Raw genomic sequence first — 24,633 nt, forward strand, 5'->3', positions numbered from 1 at the left:
ACTTACAGGCTGAACCAGCACAGACACATTACAAAATGGTTTTCCCTTGTTATGAAATGGTTCTATCAATATAYACTGGATTCATTTTCCATCTGGCTTCAAATTATAGATGGAAAATGATGTCTAGCAGGACTGATGCAATTCAGGACAGCTTAAAAATTCTGGCAAGAGAATGCAAGAAGGCTGATGAAATGCTTGATTGTTTTCTCCTATTCTGTGCATAGTGCTTCACTGTTAGCAAAGTTTGCAGACTTACACGTTTACTTGAGTCTTAACAAAAATCCACTGTTTCTACAAATGTAATCCCAAACTAGTCTGCAGTAGGGTTTTAATGATTTAACACTGCACATCTGCACCTTGATTTAAGGATCATAGTTTGCCAGATCCTTCTATAGCTGACAGTGCCTGGTTTACACGTTGAAAGCTAGCGCCAGCGCTAACAGCACCTACCCACAGCAAWTCTCCACACTGACAGTTATCATTTCTTCTGCCAACCTGCAGTCAGCAAGACTAACACATGCAGAAAACCAGTTGAGATATATTGATTTTAAGCAACCCACTGCAGATTCTTCCAAAATAGGAAAGTTGCATCATGACAGGTTCTCATAAACTGGAATAGATTAACTGCATCCAGTAGCGTCCTACAACCGAGCTTCTCAGAAGGCAGCAAAATTTCTGAATAAGGCAACAGGTTAATTCTTTGACAGTGCTGTTTCCCTCTCCTAAGGCTCAAAGCCAAGCAACCTATGAAGGSTACATTCACTACGCACGCTATTGGTTTAAAAATCTGTCATCTGCAAAATGACATTTCCTGTATCTCATCCTTGTAAAAAGCATCCTAACACATATACAGTAATGGCAGCTTTGCTATAGCTGCCTAACTAAATTCAGTTAGCCATCTCAATACAGCTAGCCATGTCAATACAGAACACGCACCTCCTCTCTAGCCAGAAGGGTGAGGTACATGGATCTGATCACAGTAAGGAAAAAACCTAGTAAAAGATGAGTTGCTCATAATATAAGCAAGACCTTTTATTTACTACTAGAGACAAAAAAACAAATGTTTTCTTCTAACACATAGAACAGCGAGCTAAATACATACAGTTTGAGGGCAGGTGAGAGCCAAGTTACACTTTGTATTCACTTATGTTAGATAAACTTACAACTTCTTATACAAAAAGCTTCTTTAACAGGAGCAATAGCGTCAGACAGTTTTGCCTTGTATTCTCTGTTCCATCATTTACTGCAAAACTATAAAAGCTATCAGGAAAAAAAAATGTATTTCACTAATGTATAAAAATCTTATCCTGTTAGCATTTTAAAATGCTGTTTTCTCAGTTTTCCTTTGGCAATTGTATCTTACCTGGTTTCAAATGCACATCAATTCCTATGTCTATACTATAGAAGCTAAGCAGTTCATTTCTGAGTTTTACAAAAAAAGMATAAGAACAGCAGTATCTCTGAGAAGACTCAAATCCCCAAGCCAAATACCTGCAGCAATCGGAATCACTGAACAGAAGGAAATCACTCACATTCCCTATGGTAACTCTGGAGCAAACCCTCTGCCAAGCACCCGCACTGAAACAACACAACCCCTTACTTACTGTCGGCTCATATGTTCTCAGTGCTACCARCAGCAGTATCCTGAAATCCTTCTTTAATAGAGGGGAAACACTAAGTCACAGCAAAGCTTCAGAGTTTAAACTGTTTGTGCAGCAATGGTCACGCCTCCAAAACCCAGATGTCTGATTCATGTAAATATTTCAGTTTAAAAGTCCTGTCATTTCCCTCCCCTCCAATGATTCATGAAAGGTTTACGTATAAAAATCTTTATGGCCACAGCTAACATTATTTTAAGCTAACACAGTCAGATTTCTCTCAAGAGAGAGACTTCTGGTTCAGCCTGCTTTTTCAGGAACAGTCCAACAGAAAAGGTGCAGTTTTATAAACCCTTGATGCTTCACGATTAAATACGCTCCTGTTGTCCACCTGCCACATATCCCTTATGCAGGCAAAAAGGAATTAACTACCAAATTTTCCAGAGCACCTGAATATATATTTAACCACATGCATGTGAATTCCAGTGTCCAGAAGACCTTGAATTAGGGCCCAAACATAAATTTAGAATAACTGGGGATATCAAGTGGACTCTTTTTATGTCAGTGCTCCTGCAGATGCATTGCTAATGAGCCCCACATACAAACACCTGAGTCCCTCCAAGCTCTGACGCCTCCGCACAGCACTGCAGAGGCATGATCACATTTGGCCTGGGAATGTCACCCTTTATAGCTCAAATCTTAAATCAATACATTCTGTTGCACTTAAAGCTTCTCTAAGATATCTGGATTGCTCAGAGATGGCTCCAAATGCAATTTCAYGGAACAACAGGATTAAATTCTTACTGCTTAATTTAATGGTAAAAATATATCATTTAAAATGTAAATATAATTTGGGGAGGCATGAAACTATTTTTATCCTGACTCACGCCAGTGATAAAGTGCTTGTGTATACTGACACAAGTTTTAAAGTCTGAACATTACATAATATCTGATTATAGTAATGAAAGATACACTAAGAGATTCCAATATAACAAAAYCAAATTGTCACTAATTTACTAAGTAACATGTTTGTCCTGTCCATAAGTAYGATGTATTGCAAGCACTCAGTATTACCTTTGCTTTGGGGGCAAGCTTTTAGGTCTTTAAGGCCCAATCATCTGGTCTGTCTCTGGTAAAAAATACCTGTAAAACTACTGGGTACAACTATCAATAAAACACCTGAAGCCTGYTAAGGAGGAAGGAGGACTATAAGGAAAAAGCAGCAGCCTCTAATCACTAGATGCATATTATCCCAAACAGGTGAGATGAGATATTAATATTTAGACCTATTAAAACCCCACATAGAGCACACAGGATGCTCAAGAGCAAGGTAGGCTGGTGCACTGTCAACACATTTCAGCACTATCATATTTGCTTTTGGTACAGTAACTTCCCTGTGCCCTGATCCCCTTGAGATGAGGATCAGTATATTAAGAATTAGCATATTTTGAAATACACGACAGGTTTAATGAGTGGATTATTTTACAGTAGAAAATCACTGGAGGGAATATTCAAAATAAAACTCCTTTCCTCACTTACTGAGCCTTTTGTTCCCTACTYGGTGTTGCTCAATGTTTCATCTACAACACAAAGCACTTACTCACTTTGACTCTTATTTTATAAAGGCTGCGAGCAACTTAAAACTCCACCTTCCTCCACTGGRAAGGATCCCAACAAGTAACTGCTAACTCATTCCCCACTCATCTGCTACAAGTCTAACTGCCATTCATTTTTAACCAATTACATGGCAGCAGCTTGAGAAAACTAACAACAGAAGGCAGAGTTTTGAAAGCTGAACGCTATCACTGTAGCTGTTCACTAAGGAAATCTCAGAATAACAGACAGTCAAGAAAAACAAGGAAACAGGATGTTGTTTAATGAAATGCAGTAAAAATTGAAAGCGTCCTGTCTTGAAAAAAGGCTTTATCTATACASAGTCAGGAGCTCAGTGCTTATAAAGGCACCTGAATAAGCTCTGTTATGCCTACACATCTCTCTGCCTCTGTTTTGAGGTCTAAAGGTAGGCTGGTACCACGAGGATGGGGAGAGCACTGGCCGCAGCTGGGCCATACTGGTATGAGATGCGCTCCTAACAGCAGCAGCACCGAGGAACAAGCCAAAGCTCAAGCTTCACAACCCAACRCAGGAGTCAGGATAGGTCTTTAACTAACTTCGGTAGGAGATGGGATGGCATGGGATACCTGCCAGGATAATTATCTGGTATCTCCACCAGGCACTGGTGGATCTTACCACAACCGCCATCAGGGCAAGCAGCTTGAAGTCAACTGACATGAACCTACAGCTACTTTGTCCAACGGCAGGTCTGGCACTCTTCCCCAGGAGCCAAGGCACGAGCTAAGTGGAGACTACACCAGTGCTGTTGGTAGAAACTATTGTCCAAATTCTCTAAATCAAGCCAACAGGTTGTTTAATACATATTAAAACAAAGACAGTAACAAAAAGCAAAACAAACAAGGCCTATGTTAAAGAGTGGGGCAACATTAGCAAACTCCGCAAGTAATAATACAGTAATCCTGCACCGACGTAAACAGAGTTTTATTTAGCACAATTGCAGCTCTTCAGGAAAGCACATCTCTATTTTTGGAGAGGTAGCAGTATGGGCTAAAACTTCAGCTGGATAAAGCCAATCATTAGTGCTATGTCTATGTCAGCAGAGGATGCGACACCTTATTTTTAAGGGCTGAAAAACATCTTGCTCTAGATTTCAAAATAACTAAGGCTTACTAGCACATTGGCAAGACACCTCTTGCTTTGTTTACATGGCTGGATAAACATTTTACACGTCAAGCATAAAAATAACTAAGACTTTCTGAGAATATTGCATTACATTATATGACTACTATTCTTTCACAAAAATATTTGGCTAGTATATGTTTCAACAAAATTAGCTAGCAACTGTAGCCATATTTTGTGGAAGTTTAAAAAAATAAAAGGGAAAATTCTACAAAAACAAAATTGAAAATGCAGAGATGATGCCTATTTCAACACATATAATGAGCTGTTTGTAAAGTAGAAAGGTGCCTATTTGGTCTCTGAACAGGGCTGCTCCTGGAAGTGGAAAGTTCTAAAATTGAAGTGTGTTTCAGAAAGTCCACTCCAGCTAATTTTTAATTTGACACTGCTCAAAATACAGCCTATTTTGTGAGTGTTTATCTCAAAGACAACCACTGAAAAAAATGCTAAGACTTTGGTTTTTTAATTAAAGAAAACATCTTCAAAATTGGTCTTTATGAAGAACACACTGCTCTTCTGCTGAATAACAAGATGGATTCACACATAAATTACCATTTTTCRGTATCAGAGCTTATATATAATTGTAAGAGATTTTTAATAAGACAGCTCTCCCAGCAGAGCCTGCTAATTAAGCAGGGGGGCTAGTAATGTATAAAGAAGCTCTAACTCTTGGTTTTTGATTCAACCYAGAGCAGAAGGGACCAAAAACTGGATGTTTCAGAGTTCTTACAGAGACCTCATGAAATGAGTTTGATAGTTTCAGTCTGGCTGTCAACTAGGCACTGGACCTTTACAGGAAACCACCACCGCTGTGCAACCCTCTCAATGGCTAAATCCAGAGTCAAACTCGGAGTTACAGGCATGAAGGCTCAATACACTCAACACCAGTGGGCGAAGGCTCCTTCCAGCCTCTTCTGCTCTGCAGCAGGGCCCGCACCAGGGCACTGGRATGTCAACTGCCACGGTTCCAACTCTTACAGGGGATAAGTAAAGCCTTTAAGCCCCAGAGCTGTCAATCTGGCTGGACCAAGTTCACARGAGGTTTTGTTCTGAACTGTTATTTTTAATTCAACTGCGACACTCTCCTAATTAAARATAACACTGAGCGTCTGCAACATGCATGGTGTAAAGACTGCAGAACAGTTCATTTTCTGTACTGCTAAGTTTCATCTTTCAGAAATGCAACAGATTCACTACACTAGCAGTGAAGGGGTACGTCCCATGGTTGTCTGCGACATCTTTAGAACAGCRTTCGAACAACTTAACAGAGCAAGGACAGACACAGATAAACTATAGCCCTGGCACATCAACGATTTTTCTGGGAAACAACTGAAAAAACAGCTTTGAAGAGCAGAGGCTCACCCCATGATCTTGGTGAAGAACATTTTGTAATAGCAACATCAGGCAGATGGGGTATCATTTAAATATAGCACAGCTCTAACACACTAAGCTCTCTGCAGCTTTATAATTAACAGTAAACAGAAATGCAGTTACTCACTGCTCTGTCCAACACTGGGTAACGTGCATAAGGGGACTGGTTTCACTCTAGTACCCCACACAGCACACTTGAGCAGTGATAAACAGTTGGCATTGAGATGGTTAGCTTCAAGTCCGACAGCAAAGCTGCATGTAAAAATACTTCCTCACTGTCAAATGTGTTAATTTAGGCCTTTTTCAGTGCACCACATCATACAGCTCTGGGATGGGACTACCATCTACAGCAGGCAGGGAGCAATGACGCAAGGCTGAGTCACAGTAACCTTTTCAAACCACCGCAGCAGCCTGAACAGCATGTCTGACCTCAGCCTTACGTGCACATTTGAAGATACACACGCTGCTACAGGGAACAAGGCAGACGTGGTGGAGTCCCAGATACAGGATCAGAGGTGAAAATAAGAAAGCTCCTATCCTACCTACTGTTCACAAATGACCAAGAAATTTGTACAATCGATATTTTTCTCCATTACTGCAGCATCAAAAATCAATGCCTCAAATAATACTAAAAAAGGTCTTAAATTTCGGTATGGTACYGCTTAACCCAGAGATAAACAGTACCAAGAGTAATATCTGAAACCTGTCTAGTCCAAAATTACTCAAACATTGCTAACTAACACATCGTAAGAACGGGTCTCATAGAAAATGGAAATTAACAAAAATGAGTGCTTTGCAAGGAGCCACTTCCCCTGAYCGCCCTAGAAGCTCTGAGCTTTTGAACTGTTTTGTTTTAAAACCAAATTATTTAACAAATATACTTGAATCACCTGATTTGGAGATGACTGATTCATCTTATGATTCTCCATATGTGCAACCTGGCCTATCTGAAAGGAAAAGGAACAGAGTCARTACTGCAGTAAATGTCTTTTAGAATAAAAAGATCATGCTCACATATAATTACAGAAATTATATTTATGTATMAAATTATCAAATCATAACAGCAAATCTATACTTACTGAAATTTAATAAACTGTTTCTTTCACCATTCTTCAGTTGCCCTCCTGAACAAAGTTACAACAACTGGCAATAAACTCCAAACACTCCCAAAGACTACATCCCAACACACGCAGGAAGTCTTTTGCMTCTTATTTGTATTAAAGGTGTTTGCTATCATAAACTTCTACCTCCTGAGCCTGTATCAGTCACTAACACCTGATGAAGAGCAGTTATCAAAAAGCATTAGACTACAAGGAGGCTTTCAAATGTCTGCCAAAACATTCATATCAACGGATTAGGGAACTCATTCATAACTGTTAACTGCTACAGCAGATAATGTTCCAGGCTGTAGTAACCTTTGCAGTGGCTAGAGGTTATGTAATACCATGATTTTTAATCTGCTCATCTAGAGGAAGAAGAAATTAGCCCACTTTCACAAAGGTTAAAGCTTTCTTATCGTTTTCCTCCTTCATTTGTTCCAATTATGTTGATCTAGTAGATGGCATCAACGGCACAAACTGGAGAGACTTGTAAAACTCATACCTTTCATTTGCAGTCCTGCTAGAAACTCCTACAAAAATGCTACAGCCATTGCTGTAAAGCAGCTCAGAACAGTCTCTCTCCTCCTGCCTTTYCCCCCATTCTCCTCCTTAGCAGACTTTTCACTCCAGTTATGTTAAGGTATCAAAACCTACTGAGCAAGAATTGCAGTCACTGAAGCCACAAAACAGGTGCAGTTTCTTACAAATACCACTTCTAAAGTGTCAGTGATTATTAAACTGATAAAATCTGCTGTAGTTGGGGTGCGTCCTTAATCAAGGCAGCTAATAGGACAATCTAAAACATAACATGGACTCGCAGATTAATTTCAGGAAACATAGCCAGCTGTTGTCCTAGGAGACTGCAGCCACTGGGCTGGGATCCAAGAAATCCAGCTTTGCTTTCTGACCCGGAATTACTTTTACTGAGGAAACCCTTCATCTATAATATATGGCCTCACTATTTTTGCAGGCCCTACTTTTTCAAAGCTATATAACCAAAACTTTTTGACAAAGAATATTACCAAACAGCAGTGAAAGCTAGTTATTATACATCATTTCTTACATCGGATCTGCGTGTTCCTGCATTTCTCTGCTGTTACGAGCATTAAGCACATGGYTCTGTCCCACTGCTCCTACGGCCGCCAAGCTGTGCTTCCTTCTGAACATCCTCTCCTCCGATTCAATGGAATAAACGACTGCATCTCAACACGCAGGTTAAGGACATGGCACTACTTTAGSAGGACTAATTGGCAATTGCATTCATTTTGCACTTCTTGCAACACGTGCTTTTGCCACCAAAAGCAACCAGTTTCAATCACATTATTTCTGCATACCAGCTACAAACGCACGCCTAACACACAACTACACTAATTTCTGCTTTGATCCAATTTCACTTGCCCCACTNTTTTTTTTTTTTTTTTTTTTTTGCTTCTTTTGTCTATCTTGCTATTGTGTCCCACACAAATTTTTATTGTCAGAATGAACTGCTGACTAGTTTTCCAGTCACTCCGATTGTTGGATACTTCTGATCTGTTCCAATTTAGAGCTCACAATTGAACCACAGCTGTAAGGATATTCTTATATTTGCTCATTTAGTAACAAAATCAATGGACTGACTGAACATTCCCACAGCTAGTAGCATTCAGTGGATTAGCACCACTTTTAACAGCTGCACATAACTACACTCTTGAGGGTTTTTTGAGGGCAAAAGCCAGAGAAAAAAGAATCCCACAGTCATTACATAAGAAATCGCTGTATGTTGAACTTCAGTGACTACAGCTAGTGTTCAATGCCTCTTCTAAGATTTACAGCCATTGATTTTGCTTCTGAATTTCATGCCCACCCTCATGAAACAGCAGCCTCATCAAAAGTCCTCTCTATTTACAAGCTCTGAAAAGTGAATATATGGGCCAAAAATATGGTCTCTGTTCAGGTCAGGGTTCTGCTCCATCAAAAGAGAAGAAATCAYGACCACAAATTAGAATTTGAACAAGAGAGGGGAGGAGAAACTGTCCTGAATGCTGACAAATGCAGACATAGGCAAGGCAAGTCCTAGGATTTCTGCTACTTTCACCATCTGTAATTATTTCCTTGTMACAGATTCTTGAAACACGCATGTAAAAGCCCACTCTACCCTGTCTCTGTGGTTCTGCTACATTACAACCTAGCCTATTTTGGTCAACAGTCCTGCAAATGAATTGCAGTTCACACAGTTGCTGCAAATTAATTCCACTCACCAGGTCCCATGCATCCCAATCAAACTAGTTGGCCTTAAATCCCCACACACACTATTTCTAGGCCTGAGACTACACAGCACATTCCTAAACTCTGGTCTCTCGTTGTAACACCCTTCTCCAGGGAGCTGGGCATCCTTTGGCCCTGAAAACCATTGCTCCTCGGCCTCACCTCACATACTCACACATCCCAGAGCTCCATCTTAGCTGTGGCCCCCCAGGCCTCTCTTTTTGCCTATGCTAGGAAAAGCAAGGAGTCAGGCTGTGCCACAGAGATTGACCACAAGACTCTCTCATCTCAGAAAACAGCATGTTGCATATTCCCACTGCTAATCTGCATCCATGTGTGTTGCAGGCTGGATGGATTCCCTCCCAGAGATCCTCCTTACATGCAGCAGTGGCTGCCTTCCCTTCCCCCAGGATAAAACAGCCTTAGGCATGCCCTATTTATCCCAAAGCACTCAGATTTGGATTCACCTAATCTGAGCTGCCTAGATTATGAGCCTTAGCTTCTCTGTACAGACATCAGTAAGAAATAAGCATACAAAGGCAATTCAGCTCATCAGAAAGCCAATGGGATCAACCTGGCCTATGGAAGCTGCAACTGAGGGATTTTTCAGAAATGGGAGGCTACTGAGTAGCCTCACACAGCAAGGCTGTCCAAGGCAACAACAAGTAGCTAGGAGAGACTGCACAGGAACATGCTATCTCAGGAGCTCCGCAAATACTTTTTGCAAGAATTTGTGAAATGGACTGTTAACTGACTATTGAGTTGGCCTGTGATCACACAGTAATTTTCATAAAGCATTGCAACTTCATGATGCAATTATTAATAGAGCATCGCTGCTTCCAGCTGCTTTGCCAATATTCCATCATGGTCACAGCTTTTGGCAAAGGAGGCTAAGTTCTAGTTAGCTGTTGTAGAGCATGAAATTTATTACAAAGAGTGAAGTGCTATTTACCTTTCTCTATAGCTAGATTTTCAGGTATAGCTAGAAATATTATTTTTAAATGATCTTATACTCTGCTTCCTTTGACACCACTGTTACACTCYGAGCTAAACACTTGACTGCCCATGATGGATACATGTAATGAGTGCAAGTTGAGGTCAAGTGACAAACACATCCTAGCATGCCCCAAACTTTGCATTGAAAGCATCAGCTAAAGCCAGACAGYTACTTCTCAAGACCTGTAAAGACAGACTGGATTGCTGAGGAAAGAGAAAGTTATAATAACCTTCACAGAAAACTAAAAGCAGGTAGCTARGAAACCTGTCAGACTCCGAAGAGGCAAGATTGAACATGCTAAACATGTCACAAAGGCATGACAAGAAACTAGATTAAAACTAGATTATCAAAACAACTGAATAAAGAGGGTTTCTCAATTCTAATGATTAAAAACAAATTTGGAGTCAGGATATAAGTGATTTTATTTATATATATCTATATATCTATATAGATATATATATAAATAAAAGAGAGAGAGAGAGAGAGTGAGGGAGAGAGAGAGCGCGCGTATGCCAGGATTGCTGCATACAGGTCAGGTAAGGCTAACCTCAGTGCACAGAAAAAATCAAAGCGGTTTATATTCATTCATTTTATACTCCACATATCAAATGTGCCCACATTAACAATGATCTTAGATTATGTTTCTTTTAGCAAAATTATGACCAATGATGCAGATGAGGCTTTTCTTTTTTGAGGTTCTGGRCTTAGTATATTGCCTTCCACTAAGAACTGCTATAAAGCAATTCCAGAGAAAAACCTAACACTTTCCCTGCTTTCAGTTACATGCAATCTACATCAAACAGCTCAAATGTGTTTGCCAAGTCTTGCTTCTCACCACTGTTGAGTAGTGCATAAACAACAGTTTTGGTCCTTTTGACTCCAGCTTCTTCCAAGTAGATACTGGTGGCTTGACTGGGCCCACTGAAGTCCACCCAAATTCATACAGAACAACTACAAAAGAGAAAGTTTCAAAAAAAAACCCAATATATGCAGTGGATTCCTATCCAGAAAAGTCACTCTAAGCAGGAAATATCCATTTCAACACTAGCAGCAGAAGATAGTACTCGAAAAAATAATAATAATAATAATAAAAAAAACATTCCACATGCTGCAGATAAGGTAAGTTTGTCTTAAAACACATATCAATTTAACTAAGCCAGTATACACCTATTTCTATTAAAGCATGACCTACTTCAGCCTGTTGTTAATTGCTTTAAGATAAGCTGAAATAAGTCAGTGCATAGTCTTCCACACAGGTTTCGCTGATAACTAGTACAACCATAAAACTGCTCAATTCAACTGTAAGAGACTCTCTAAYGTGAATGTTGTTATAGAAAATATAGTTAGGCCAGTATAAGTAATTGCCATACAAACTGTTTTGCAAAAAAGTGCTTTTAGTGATGTAAGTATATGCAAGTTGTAAATGGTATCAGACTATTTTAGTAAAAGATTTCCCTAAATAAATTTATTCCACTAATACTAAAGGCATGTGTAAATTCAGTGTGAAGAATAACAGCTAAAACCACTTTTAAACAAGAGCAGCTTTGCCGACAGACTAACTCTCAGATTGCAAGCCCAGCGGCCGCCTTTTTGGAAGCCTACATCACTAAAAACGCTTCTATGAAGCGACTGCAGAAATATTCATAACCCATCAGTCCAGGTGATTCCAGGCAGTGCAGTCTCACAGACCAGGCACAGAGGTGAACAAGGACACACTTTGAAAGTGCAGACTGACAGGTTTTCATTAACAATCTCCTTCCAATTAACAGTTCAGGATTGCCAAGAATATCAGCAAGGACTGCGACTTTGAGAGGAAGCTAAGGAGCACACAGGAAGCAAAGGGGACTTCTCTGCCTTAAGCCTTAATTTACTGCTACAACTGCCTTGGTTTGACARCAGCCACTCAAAAGTCACTCAAAACATTCTCCCTAAGAATAGGTGTGCATAACCTCCCAAGATGATTAGCATTATTATCACCCCTTCCCCAACAGCTTAAGGTCACTTGGAAGGCAGCGCAGAGAAGAGATTCAGAGACGGCAGGGAGTCATAATGCAGAAAGGTGCCCACAGGCAGGGGCCGACTCACTTATTCCTCCTGTAAGGAAAATCCCGCAGCCCCTAGAAGCTCCTGCTCCCTTTCAAAGTGGGCCAAGGAGGAAAGAAAAAGGAAAGTAGGCCCAAGCCTTAAAAGAGGGACTGCGAGGCAGASACAGGGACATAGCATGAACCTCGCAGGCCCTCAGGGGTGACGGCCCCAGCCCCCCCACCCCATACACCGCACGGAGCGAGGGACCCCCCCCCCGGATCCCCTCAAAACACACAGGGGACAGCAGAGGCCCCGTGGCCCCACCGACACCCCCCAACGCCCACGGAGGGCAGGGAACTTCCCCCCCGGCTCCATCCCTCCCCTCTCCCCCACTACGGGGCAACGGACCCCCGAGATGGCCGCGGGGGGCAGGAAAGGCCCCACAGGGCCCAAAATGGACACGGAAAGCAGTGAATGACCCCCAGGTCCCCAAATGGCCGCGGAGGTCAGGGAGGCCTCCGCGCCTCCCCCCCAGGCAGGCAGGCAGGCAGGGCCCCGGAGCCCCCCGAGGGCCGCGGGGGGCGGGCAGAGCCCCCGCCGGCGCCGGCGCCCACCTCCGAGGCCTCGCTCCCCGCGTCCCCGGCGACGCCGCGGCTTCCGGCGGGCGGAGGGCGGGTCCCGCCGCCACGCCCCGCCTCCTCGCCCCCGCCACCCGATTGGCCCAAGGGGGCCGAAGGGGGCTAGCCAATGAGAGGCGAGGGATCGGGCGGGGCGGGGCGACGCCGGAGTGGGCGGGGAGGTGGGCGGGGCAGGAGGGGGACGCGGGGTGGGGGCCGGGGGGCGCCGCTGGGCGCACTCTCGTGTGCACGCTTGTGCACGGAGTCCTGTGCATGCGTGCACCTTCCTGTGCACACCTTCAGTGCACACCCTCCCGCGCGCACACACACCCTCCCGGGCACCCCTGCGCGTGCTCTCCTGCGCGCACACCTCCCGTGCACGCTCTCCTGCGCGCACACCTTGCTGCACATACCCTAGTGCACAGCCGTACACAGCCCCATTGCCACCCCCAGCCCCTCTACATGAAAGTCTGCGTCGCACCGAGACAGCCCAGGTTGCCCCCAGTTGCCAAGGGCCTGCTTCAAGAGCCGCTTTCCACTCCAGGCCTGGGGACAATTCATTTCCTGAGCYGTTCTGGGGGCTTTGCAGGGGTGTGGTGACACTGGCTGCTCCTTCTTGCCTGTGGGGCCGCAGGGACCACGGTGACCCCACAGCCAGAGCATGTATGGTTRTTACCAGGCTGGCGTGGGCTGGCACCCCTGGCTGGCACATTTTGGAAGAGGCTCTGGAGCCAGGGGAAGGATCATTGTGCTGAAGGACCCGCCAGGCCCTGCCGGGCCCCGCRAAGGGGCTGGAGGCTGCACCAGGCTCAGCGCAGGGCCCCTTGCAGCCTCTTCCCTCCTTGCTCAGAGCCCCTGCAGCCAAAAGCCTCACTCATCATTACCCAAAAGAGATAAATCCAGATATATAAGCCACAGGCTCAGGTGCCATGGAGCCTGTACGCCCCATGGTGACCGGCAGACCCTCCAGCAGCGTGTCCACCCAATGCTGGCCAGGGTCCGGGTTGCTGAGCCTCGCTGCAGCCCCCGGTGCTGCCCAGTCTCTGCTGCGGGCCAGGCACCGGGGGGGGGGGGGGAAAGAGGGGGGAAAAGGGACCCCGGGCCTGGCAGGGGACACCGGCACTGTCCCGATGCTGGCGTCCCTCGGGGTCCCCGGTCTGCCCGGGCAGAGGCACCGGCCGTGCGGGGACGCGGGGGCAGTGGCCGGGGCGGAGGAAGAGGACGGGGAAGGGGCGCTGCCTGCCTGGGCTCCGGCTCGTTTCGATTTCGTTTCCTGGAAGAATCTCGCCGAAGCTCGGAGCGGCCGCAGGGACGGGATCTGTCCGCGCCGGGGCAACGCCGAGCACCGGGACAGCGCCGAGCACCGGGACAGCACCGAACATCGGGGCAGCGCCGGGCACCGAGACAGCGCCGAGCACCGGGGCAGCACCGAGCATCGGGGCAGCGCCGAGCACCGGGGCAGCGCCGGGCACCGGGGCAGCGCCGGGCACCGAGCACCGAGACAGCGCCGAGGAACGGGGGCAGCACAACAGCGGCGGCAGCGCCGAGCACCGGGGCCGCACTGAGCACCAGGGCAGCTCCCGGCACCGGGACAGCGCCGAGCACCGGGGCCGGGGCGGCGCCGAGCACGGCTGCAGGGAGCGGCGACCCACCGCCGCCGGGGATGCAGGTAAGAGCCGCCGGCCTTGCATCCGAGCCCGAACCGCCTCAAAAAGGAGACAGGGCACCCAAGATGCCCCCTCCACTTAGGACTGACCTGTACGGTGCTTTTACACAGCCAGGACTTTTTAWTTTATTTATTTATTTATTTATTTTTTACCAGTTTTTGTCTTCAGCTTCCCACTCTAAATCATCCAAGGACAATTTTCTTTCGAATCAAGGAAACATTGTCTGTGTCTCAGAAACATGTATGAAAGCGGCTAAGCAGGGAAATAAAAACCCAACAAAACAAAATCAGTGCGAAGTCGGAAGAGTTAAGAGTTTTCTCTTATTCCCTAGAAATCTTTAGAAGCTGGAAAGCTACCAAACGTTCTGGATCATTTTTAGAGTAAATCCACTTGTAACAGAGCCATGAAATGGGGGAAAAACATAAAATGTCTTTACAGAGGAGTTATAGAGAAAATGCACTGCTAATCTCTTTCACTTTTATTTTTTCCTGTAGCCTATTACTTAGAATGAACCTGAAACATGGTTTGCATTGCTAGAAAGTATTTTCAGAATTTATATTGGAACTTTTCAGATTTCCTCATATGTTGTTAAGAAACTGATTACTTTGGTAAAGCTAACAACCCAGATCCCGTAACAGCACCGCCAGAGAAATTGTTAATACCAGTTCTTCTGATGAAGAAAACCCCAGCAGCCTGAGATTTAGTTTTGGAATGATTCAGCTTCTTATCTTTATCATAAAAAGACTGAGCTATAAAGATAATTCTTTTAAGKTTTCCCTCTTGTTTTGACATACTTAATATGTGACAATAAAGATGTATCATCACTATAAAGCACTTCGGTAATTTCCAGCCATTTCCAGCTTCCTAGCCAAATTGTTCCCTTTCTCCAGATAAAACTCCCCCAGGCCAAAGTAGAGCATTTTCCTTGGGAGAGATGGAGGGATCTGCTCCTCAGACACTTGTGGATCCCTGTGGGATGCTCCAAGACTTTGGGGGCAATCTTCACATTTAAGATGTGTGTCCAACCAYCACAGCCTGCTCTGTCACTAGCACTTTGATTTTCCTTACCTCTGATTTTCAAAGAGGCTGAGCTCCTACAACTCCCTTTCTCCCCCGTAACCTTGAGGAGTGCTGGCTGGCTTAACCACCTGAGAAAATCTCCCTGAGGGTGTATTGAAGTGCTCAGAATCAGCAATGGTTTCAGAAAATACTGGTTACAAGAAAAGTTGTCAATCTTCCAGAGAATTAAGCTGCTCAGATCACCTTGCGATTGCTGGGATTCACATTAGTAGACTTCTAAGAGGAAACATATCTGCTTGTCCATCAATATTTCAAGATGTAGATGGGACTGAAAACAAGATCTCAGCTGGCTTCTTGCTCATAGGCTCTGGATAAAAGCCCAGTGACAGGCTGCCTCCCAGCCCAGGAGACAGAGGTACTGGTGCCACCTTTCCTTTCAGTCTTGACCAGTGATCATCGCTGCAGGCTCTGTGAGCATCTCAGCTTTTGTTGAGGCTGGAGGAGCTCATTAATGAGCAGGCAAGAGGAGGAATAATTTTTCGGAGTGTGAAGTTCGGGGACTCAAGAGGGCAAGATGAGGGGAATTTCACTAATGCCTGGGATTGCTGTTCCAGTCAAGTCCAGGTGATTGCTAAGGAGTTACAAACAGAGATACATCTATTTATATGGTGTGATCAAGACAAAATCTAAGCACCATTATCATCAGCTTTATTTATCTTCATAACTCTCTGAAGCATTTAARTCCTGTCCTTAAAACGCAGACCTCCAATGAGCTGCCAAGGATCTTGCAGGAAGCCTGGAGCTCACATGRGCATGGAAGGCTCTGCTGGTCTTGGCTTCATCTTCCAATCCCTGCAGCCATGGGGCATTGGAGATGCCTAATAACTTACTTTTGGAACCTAGATGAGCCCTTAATGATGGCAGATACCCATGCTAATGTTGAAGAAAAGAACTTGAGAAAGAGAGAGGGGATCTCTGGCTACAAACACTGTCTAAGGGCAACCAGAAAATCATTCTGGGCCTGATAAAGAACTTGGAATCGGTACTGAAGAGTCATGCAGACATGTCTTGCCCATACGTTATAGGCTGAGGACTGCAACACCAGCCCAGATTTCCTAAATTTAAGCCTAGGTTGGCAGTATCCTTTATTCTAAAGCATGTGGCCAAAAAAAGTGCAGCTCAGTCCTCTCTAAATCTAGAAATGAGTTAAAGGTTGGAAATACAGAAGATTCCCTGATCCTATTAGAAATCAAACGGAGAAAAAGGGTAGATTATTTGGCACTACATTGCAGATAAAACCTTGCCTCCCACTGACCTGCAGAGAAGAGAGGGGAACTTTCCCTACACCCTATGGCTATCATTTCCCCTTCATTTGGGAAGTTGAGGTGGCATTTCCAGGAACCCACCGCTATCTCTATTACCATGTTAGGTAGCCATTGTGGCAATGATTCACTGTGAAGGGTACCCACTCCCCACTGCAAACTGAGTCACCAGCTTTACCTCCAGACGTGGTTTTCCCCTGTGGTCTCCTATCAGTGACCAGCCAAGCTTGAACTACTTTAAAGTGTATCATGCTGCTGCTCCAAGAAGCTAGCTGGAAACTATTTGGGCAATGTTTACTGTGGTGGAGGTGTCTCCAAAGCAAAGTGAAGGCAAGAAACAAGAGGGATTTTTTCCCCCTGTTGATGTGTTTGATTTCTTTTCCTCAGGGTGAAGTGACAGTTGGTCCTTCGAGCCCAGTTGTTGTAGCTTCATTACCACCCCAAYCCCAGGCCAGATGCACTTCCATTGGCGAGGGGGAAATCTTCAAGCTGCCGGGAAGGCTGAGTGAGTAGACATTGAGCAAGTCAATGCTTCTTACAAAAGATATCCCCACAGGGTGGGACRCAGTGGGTGCAACTGTGTGACCACTGCCCACTGTCTAGATTAGGGGACAAGATAGGCCAGTCACCACAGCTCATTTTCTTTCTCTGGGTAATTTGATCTGTGAATGTTTAAGAGGAAATGTTTGGGAACGGAGAAGTCTAGTATCTCTCACTGGTTTTGAAGATGGAGACCAAGCTRTTTCAGAGGCTGCCCGTGGTTTCAGGAATCCAGCCCTCGCTGTGGAGCAAGGAGGATGTGATCCACTGGTTGAGATGGGCTGAGAAAGAATATTCCCTTCGGAAAACGGATGAAAGCAAGTTTGAAATGAACGGGAAAGCCCTGTGCATTCTCACCAAGGATGACTTCAGATACAGAGCTCCTAGCTCAGGTTAGATGAGGGGGAATGGTGTTTCTATGGACAGACTGATCACAGCACAGGCTGTGGGCTGCTGAGAGGGGCTGGATAGGTCCTGGTAGATGTGGATTGAGCCCTGCCTAGCCAAATGGATGAGGGAGGCTGGGACAACTCTCTTCTTTCCTTATACCCTCTAGACTGCAAATTCTTTGGGATGGGGATAATCTCCTACTCTGTAAGTGACACAGAAATATAGGTAACAGTATTAAAATCCAGCTGTGGGGAACACCAAATCATAGTGRCTTTGGGTGTCACCTTTTGTTACCCTTTCTTGCATGGTTTCAATAGGGTAGGATTAAAAGGACCATCATGCACAGCCAGATGCACAGCCCACATGGTTGTCCTTCCCCATGACAACACTCCTAGTTATCCACTCAAAGCCCTATTTGAGATTCTGCTATGTGCTTTCTCACATACGGAGCATGTTGTCGCTGCYGTAGTTTCAGTTAGTAAACCTGAGTTTCCTGTCCAAAAATCAGGTGTGGTATTGCTTCATATCAGTAAAAAAAAAAGTTTCACATAGTTACAGTTCCCACAGTGATAAAAGCAATCTTTTAYGATGTGCTTATGAGAGGTCTGACATCCCTGGGGGACAAGATGCGATGGTGAAAGAGGGCTGTCAAAAAAGAAGCAGATGGTGACGGAGAGAATAGGGACTACATGGCTTGAATTGCCAGTGCAAAAATAAAACTTGTTACCACTTTTTGCAACTTCTATTATCCAGATGATCTATTTCTGTGATACTCTGTTGTAGTATGGCATCATCATCTGAACAGACTCAAATGCTTTCCTTCCCCTGTAGGTGATGTCTTATATGAATTACTCCAGTACATCAAAACTCAAAGAAGAGCTCTAGTGTGCAGCCCTTTACTGAACTCACCTTTCAGGGAGGTCAAGAGCACGGTGGAAGGTATGATGGAGAATGGCAGCTGTCCGTCAGGTGGAGCCTGCCCTTGGCCACAGTAGGTTGCCCAGGTCGGAGGTTTGAAGCTCACCTCTCTGAGGGAGATGGTYTGAAAATCTCCAATGTTGCGGGCATGAGTAGCTGTGTTCCAGTGCTCCTCTTGGCTCGGCCATCCCTGCAGAGCTGGCAGATGGARAAAGAGAAGGAGTAAGATGTTAGGCTTGGGCAGAGAAATGAGCACTAGTGGGGTGGCAGAACCTAGGGGTCAGAGCAGGGCAGTCTTCTTTTCTGGATGCTGTTCCTGTCCCTAGAGCCAAAGCTGCATGTTCAGAGACAGCYGCTCATTTTAGGTGCCTTGCTTCTGCAAAGCCAGCTTTAACTTTGAACTTCCTTTCTCCTATGGCTGCTATGCTGGTCTGAGGGTGCAGACAGTCTCYTTTCTGGGCCCAGCTACAGTGGCTGAAGACATCACCGGCCCCAGCTGCCCAATGTTGCCCAGTACCTGGAGAATCTCCTCCCYGCAGCTCTGCCAGCGTTAGTTTGCACAGCCAGTGAGGATGGTTTCATACGACCTGGCTCACTTTGCACTGCGGCAGATTCAGGAGCACTCTCATGAGCCTCTCTGCTGCCATTAACAAGTGGATGTAGGGTGACAAATTTCTTAAACTGCCATGGCAGTTTCCAAACGGATCAATCACATGCATGTGCTCTGATATTCTCCCATTCCAGCTTTTCTTCTCCTCTAACAACTCTCCTACCTGCCCTCCACATGACTGGCAGCACTTCTAGCCCACCTTGGACCTTTTGCTGCTTCTGCTTCCAGCACCCTTTTCCCTCAGGAAAATCCCAGGGCTTTCCTCTTTGCTTGTSTCTGCTGACTGCAGCGTCAGTGGGTTGGTGTGAGACTGGGGCTTGGAGTGATGACAGACTCAGATTTTCCACAGTAAACCAGTCTCAGGCTCTGCTTCTCTGCGTGTTTCATGGCTTCAAAGGTCTCCTGGGTCCTACTGTAACGCACTGCATGGGGTTTTCTTGCAGGAGTGGACTGCTGTGCAGAGGCTGCCCCAGCTGCTGTTTCTTCCCCTTTGCCTAGCTGCTCAAGCTGTGCCAAACAACCSTTGTTCTCCAGCGGGACCTGCAGCCATGTGGAGCCACTGAACCTCTCTCATCCCAGCTCGGAAGGCAGCTGCAGGGCAGATGCCCTCTGCTCTTTCCGTACACCCCCACCAGCTCCAGCAGATGGGAAGATTGCAGGTGAATATGAATTTTCAGCTTTGCTCTCAGGGGAAATGAGGTTGCATTGCCTTTGCCTCAATTTCCCCACCTGAGAAATGCCAGTTTTCTCATGCATTTTGAGATCAAGCAATGAATGTGCTGCACATGAGCTCTAGGCTCTTATTGTTATTATTCCTATGACAAGAAGTCTTGTTTCTGACCAACCCTCACCRGAGTGTATGTGCCTTAGTGGGAGCTCTGTGATTATTTCTTCTGTGTCAACACTCAGACTGCAGGTTACTGTGGGATTACGTGTACCAGCTCCTCTCTGACAGCCGCTATGAGCCTTACATCAAATGGGAAGACAAGGAGGCCAAGATCTTCCGAGTTGTTAATCCTAATGGACTTGCCCAGCTCTGGGGAAACCACAAGGTAAATTCAATTGATATCAAGTTTGTCATTCTTGGGCTTTTGAATGTTGCCTTAGCTCCATTCGCTCACAACCTGCTCCCTGGATCCATCTAACGTGAGGGCAGGGGAGGGTGAGAGCAGAGTGGGCCCAGGTCTACAAAGAGATGCCAACYTCTTGCTGGGTCAGATGGGTGCCACTAGCCCCAACCCCCTGCAGCAGGGATGCAGACCACAGCAGCAGAGACTTGCTGCCAAGGGCCCAGAAGAAAGGCCAGGTTATGCAGACCCATGACACCACTTGCAATGTCTGTGAAACCACTTTGGGCATTCCATCCATGGCCTAGTAGGCCCAATTGCTGCACAGAGATCCAAACCAGGTGTTTGTGCTTAGTTTACTCCAAAAAACCCCACCCTAATTCTTTGCTCCTTCCAGAACCGGATAAACATGACATATGAAAAGATGTCACGAGCACTCAGACATTACTACAAACTCAACATCATCAAAAAGGAGCCAGGGCAGAAGCTGTTGTTTAGGTAAGATAAAGCAGTGGTGGGCAACTGATGGGCTCCAGATATTGGCAGCTGCTTTATCTCACTGGATCCTTCATGATCCAGACCTGAGATGAAGTCATAGTGTCCTTACTGTATTTTGGGGGTAACTGCATGAAAATGTGGCCTGTCTTAGTTTGATGGTGCTGTGAGGAGCCTGGTCCCACTTGGCTGTCTGCTACCATGCACGCAGGAATCCTGCAGCAGCTGCGTGCGGGTATCTGCTGAATCAGCCCTCATGCCGAGGTAAAAGGCCTGGGCTGGCTTTGCAAAACCTCAGTGGTTGCTTCTGTGTTTGCTTCTTTTTTTTCTTCCTCTGCAAATGCAGTACCCTAGCAGGTTTGTATCTGGACTCTGCTCTGTGCAAACCAGGCGTGTGGGATGCCTGGGTGCTGTGCTCCTGCTGGATCTGCTGCCCCACACAGCAGGTCAGCAATCCACCCAGGCTGAACTCCATCTGCCAGCAGCAACTAACCCTTGTGGAGGCAGGCAGGGAATTCAATTTTTCATTGAATTTCACACTGTTTTCAGTGCTGGATGCTTGCCTGGGAGTAGTTTAAACTTAAAATGGCAGCATTGGGCTCAGGGCTGAGGTGCAAAGCACCTCACAGCCCCGGGCTTGGTGCATTTGAGATGCAAAGAATTGGGATTCTCAGCAAAGCCTGGAGGCTGCAGGTAGCCTCCAAGGGGAGCTCCAGAGCTCAGCTGGCAAGCACAGTGGCTTGAGCATTTACAGGCTGTTGTGGGGTGGGGTTTGGCTATGAAGTTGAAACTGTTCAAAAATGCAGATTTCTGAAGACTCCTGGGGAGATCATCCATGAGAAACCCAGCAAACTGGAGCAGCTGGAGAATGAGGAACATGAGGATTTCAAGGAAGATACATTGGAGGTCTCTCTGTAGGAAATCTCTGCGGGTAGCATTTGCAGTGTATTGCAGATTTGTACTCCACTGTGAAATACTGGAGTCTCTTGCTCTCCCAGCAGAAGGCCACAGAGCAGTGGTCATGGATTTCAAAACCTGTCCTGAGCAAAGACTGTGACAACTTTGGGGCTTTGTCAGCAAAACTCACACACCAAAATTATCCTCCTACCCAGAAAGTGAAGGTGAATTTGTGTGTTGGTCTTTTGCTTGCTTCTTTCCCTCCTCAGTGAGGGAACATGATGTTTTTTGCTTTTTATGTTTCAATGCTTGTCTGCAAGGTTCAAACTTGCTGGTAAAGATGGTTCCATTCTTCAAACTAAGCCTGATGAGCAGAAAGCGCTGGAGCACACACTTTGCATTTAATCAAGCACTTTCATTGAGAGCGGTGGTCATAAGCATTTACATGCTGGTCTGAAACTGAGCCTTTGCCCCTTGTTGGGGAACGGACTTACATTGCGGATATGCTGTACATTAATCTCACAGGCTGCAGTGGAGCTGCTCACCGTATTGAGGGCGGGAATGTCCACCTGGAGCAGGCCCAGTTGGAGATGTGCAGCTCCACACTGCAGGGAGTCTTTAAGCTGGGTCTCGTTTTAGCTCCTTTCCCTCCATATAATTCTTATTGTAATTAGCTGACTAGATAATGTGACAAGAAACACAAGCCAGTAATGAACACGATCACACTTATTGTTAGAGATGTAGTTATTTGCTTTGGGTACAAAACAGGACACGCACTTTCATGCCCCACAAAAGGGCACGGTATTGACTCCAGTCCTCCTGGGGTTTGGCTGTTTGCGGTACTCGTGAGAAATCTGTGGAGGTGCTCTGTGTTTTACACCATGGGAGGATGTAGCACATATAATCTTTGCCCTCAGCTTCTGAATACCCAAACCAAAGTTCCCAGTGAGCCAAAGTTTACTTAGAGTATTTGGGCAACTAATGGAAAAGGCTGGCTTCGTAACCTCACTTATTGTTAGTAAGTGCTAGAAGGAACAATGTGCATGTGTTTCTTAAATCTGAAAATATCCATTAATATTTTTGGATTATGTTTTGCTGAGGAAATAAAATTCTGAGACTGCACAGTTGAAAATCCCACTTCTTGCTGGTTGAAAATCTGAAACTGAGAAACCCAAACCTTCTTCATTTACCCAGAAACAAGCACTGCAAAGAAACTCATTCGACCAGCTCCAGATGAGCAACCTGGTTSTTGTCACCAAGCTTGTCAGCCTGGAAACCAGAGTGCAATAGTCCAGGCTGCTCAGCAGCTATTGGGTGAATACAGCACAAACACTTGGTATTTTATAGCTTTGTGCAAAAGCACAGATACACGTAGCAAAAGCAGCATCATGTTTCATGGTTGATGGGAAACGGGGAGTTCCTTCAGACCTTGGTTTCGCATCAGTGCAGAACTAATCCTGCTGGTTTCTATCCGTGCTCTGGACACTTGCCCCCAGCCCTAGGCTACAGTCGCAGAGCTGTGTCAGCTCCACTTTTGGGGAAGCAATGCTGTGAACAGATCAGGGAACCATTGGGTCTTAAAAGAAATCTTGGCAAGATTTGATGACTCAGGTTTCCATCAAAGATTGATGTTGCCATCCTGAAACCACAGCCCCCCTTGCTGTAMACTGGCATTGCACTACCAAAGTGGTTTACACCAATTAACTGACTGCTCCAAAGAGGGTGATTCTTCCCCTCTTGTATGCTGGCATTAGTCCTTGCCATATTTCTTGGGTCAAAAATTGATCAAACTTTTSTAAGAAAAAGAGTAAAATTCCCACTCTCATTAAAAAATCCTCTTTTATGCTCAAAACTTACTCCTTTGCCTAGCTTCCAGCTGTGGTTGGTAGCAACCTCACCTGAAGTGGGCTACCTGTGGTGGGAAGCGCAGAGGTGGGTTGGCAAAACATCCTCACTCCAGCTCCCAGCTCCTGACTCGCAGCATCAGCGTGTGTTGGCACAGCGCAGTGCACAATGTCTTCTTCAGAAACACACTGGTTGGGAAGTTTCACTTCCAGAAAATCAGCAGCTCATCAGCAAAACACAAGGGCTGAACAAGTCAAGTGATGGCAGAGAGGAAAATGAGGAATTAGATGTGCTGGTGGGCTAAATGAACGTAATAGCCTTTGGGAGATGCCAGCAAGGGAGAGAGGCCAAAATCTCTGCTAGGAGAGGGATGGAGGGTGTCCAGCACCCAGCCAACATACAGCCAGGTGCCAGGCCCAGCCTGGGGATTCAGGTCACACCAGGAAGGACCCTGGACTGCATGATCCTTCTGTGGAGGGTGCATTTGTCTCAGAAAAGACTAAAAGAAGATTTATTGGGGGGTGAACCCTAGTCCCACGTAGCGAGTTAGCATAAAGCCTGCCAGCCATGAGGGCCAGCTTTGGAAGGAAAGAAGGCCTCCTTTCTTGGAAGTTGTCCCAGCCTGGCCCTGTATTGTTCTTGGGATATACACCCATGGGTGTATTTTACTTGGTCTTCTCATAACAAGACATCCCACCTTCCTTCTTGCCATGGAAACAGTCCTAATGGCTCCTGAGCAGCCCAAGGTCTAACCACTGCTCAGGCTGGCAGGGTTTGTGCCACGGGAGAAAGTGGCCAGGAGTGATCCTGGTGCTTGYGGGTGACGTGCATTGCTGCCACGTGGGATACTGTTAGTTCACCTGTTTTTCCAGCAATGACTAAGGATCATGCTAGACTTAAACAGTGGGGATTTCCTCTCCTATTTGGGAAGCTGCCAAACACGTTTAGGCCTCCTTGTGCTGCACCATGACCGTGGCTTGGGAGGGAGCCAGGGCAGTTGTTTCTTGRGGGCCAAGAAGCAAAGTACACTTTTGCTATGATGAGCGATGACACTGCACTAGGCTCTTTCCTGGCTCCCAGGAAGTACTCACATCCTCCCTAGGACAATGTGATCATGGCTCTTCTTGCTGAGATGGTAAATGGAAGCAGAAGAATG

At 45.7% G+C, this 24,633-nt stretch overlaps 2 protein-coding genes across 5 annotated transcripts in view; one reads left to right on the forward strand and one right to left on the reverse strand.

Moving 5' to 3' along the window:
• Positions 1–12,773, reverse strand: part of KCTD20 (potassium channel tetramerization domain containing 20) — a 28,230-nt gene extending 15,457 nt beyond the window's left edge. The window contains exons 1-2 of one of the 4 annotated variants that reach the window (XM_085302273.1): positions 12,704–12,773; positions 6,614–6,670 (exon numbers count right to left, since the gene is read on the reverse strand). Coding sequence is in view for 1 of the 4 variants with exons in the window: in XM_085302272.1 (XP_085158398.1) it covers positions 1,605–1,615 (11 nt within the window). In the remaining 3 variants the exon portion in view is untranslated. Of the gene's footprint in view, positions 1–1,604; positions 1,692–6,613; positions 6,671–6,802; positions 7,468–10,899; positions 10,978–12,703 lie in introns of those variants that run through there. The other 3 variants (XM_085302274.1, XM_085302275.1, XM_085302272.1) reach the window with 3 other exon arrangements.
• A 1,229-nt stretch (positions 12,774–14,002) lies between these two features.
• ETV7 (ETS variant transcription factor 7) lies at positions 14,003–22,740 on the forward strand. The gene is made up of 8 exons (XM_085302277.1): positions 14,003–14,375; positions 17,103–17,220; positions 17,483–17,647; positions 18,477–18,584; positions 19,617–19,832; positions 20,083–20,225; positions 20,638–20,738; positions 21,542–22,740. Exons 1-8 carry the CDS (start codon positions 14,370–14,372, stop codon positions 21,651–21,653), a joined length of 969 nt encoding a protein of 322 aa, XP_085158403.1. The 5' UTR covers positions 14,003–14,369; the 3' UTR covers positions 21,654–22,740.
• Positions 22,741–24,633: the final 1,893 nt, after the last annotated feature.

This window comes from Rhea americana, unplaced genomic scaffold (assembly GCF_003343005.1).
Source record: "Rhea americana isolate MKP2758 unplaced genomic scaffold, rheAme1 scaffold_189, whole genome shotgun sequence".
NCBI classification, from domain to species: Eukaryota; Metazoa; Chordata; class Aves; order Rheiformes; family Rheidae; genus Rhea; species Rhea americana.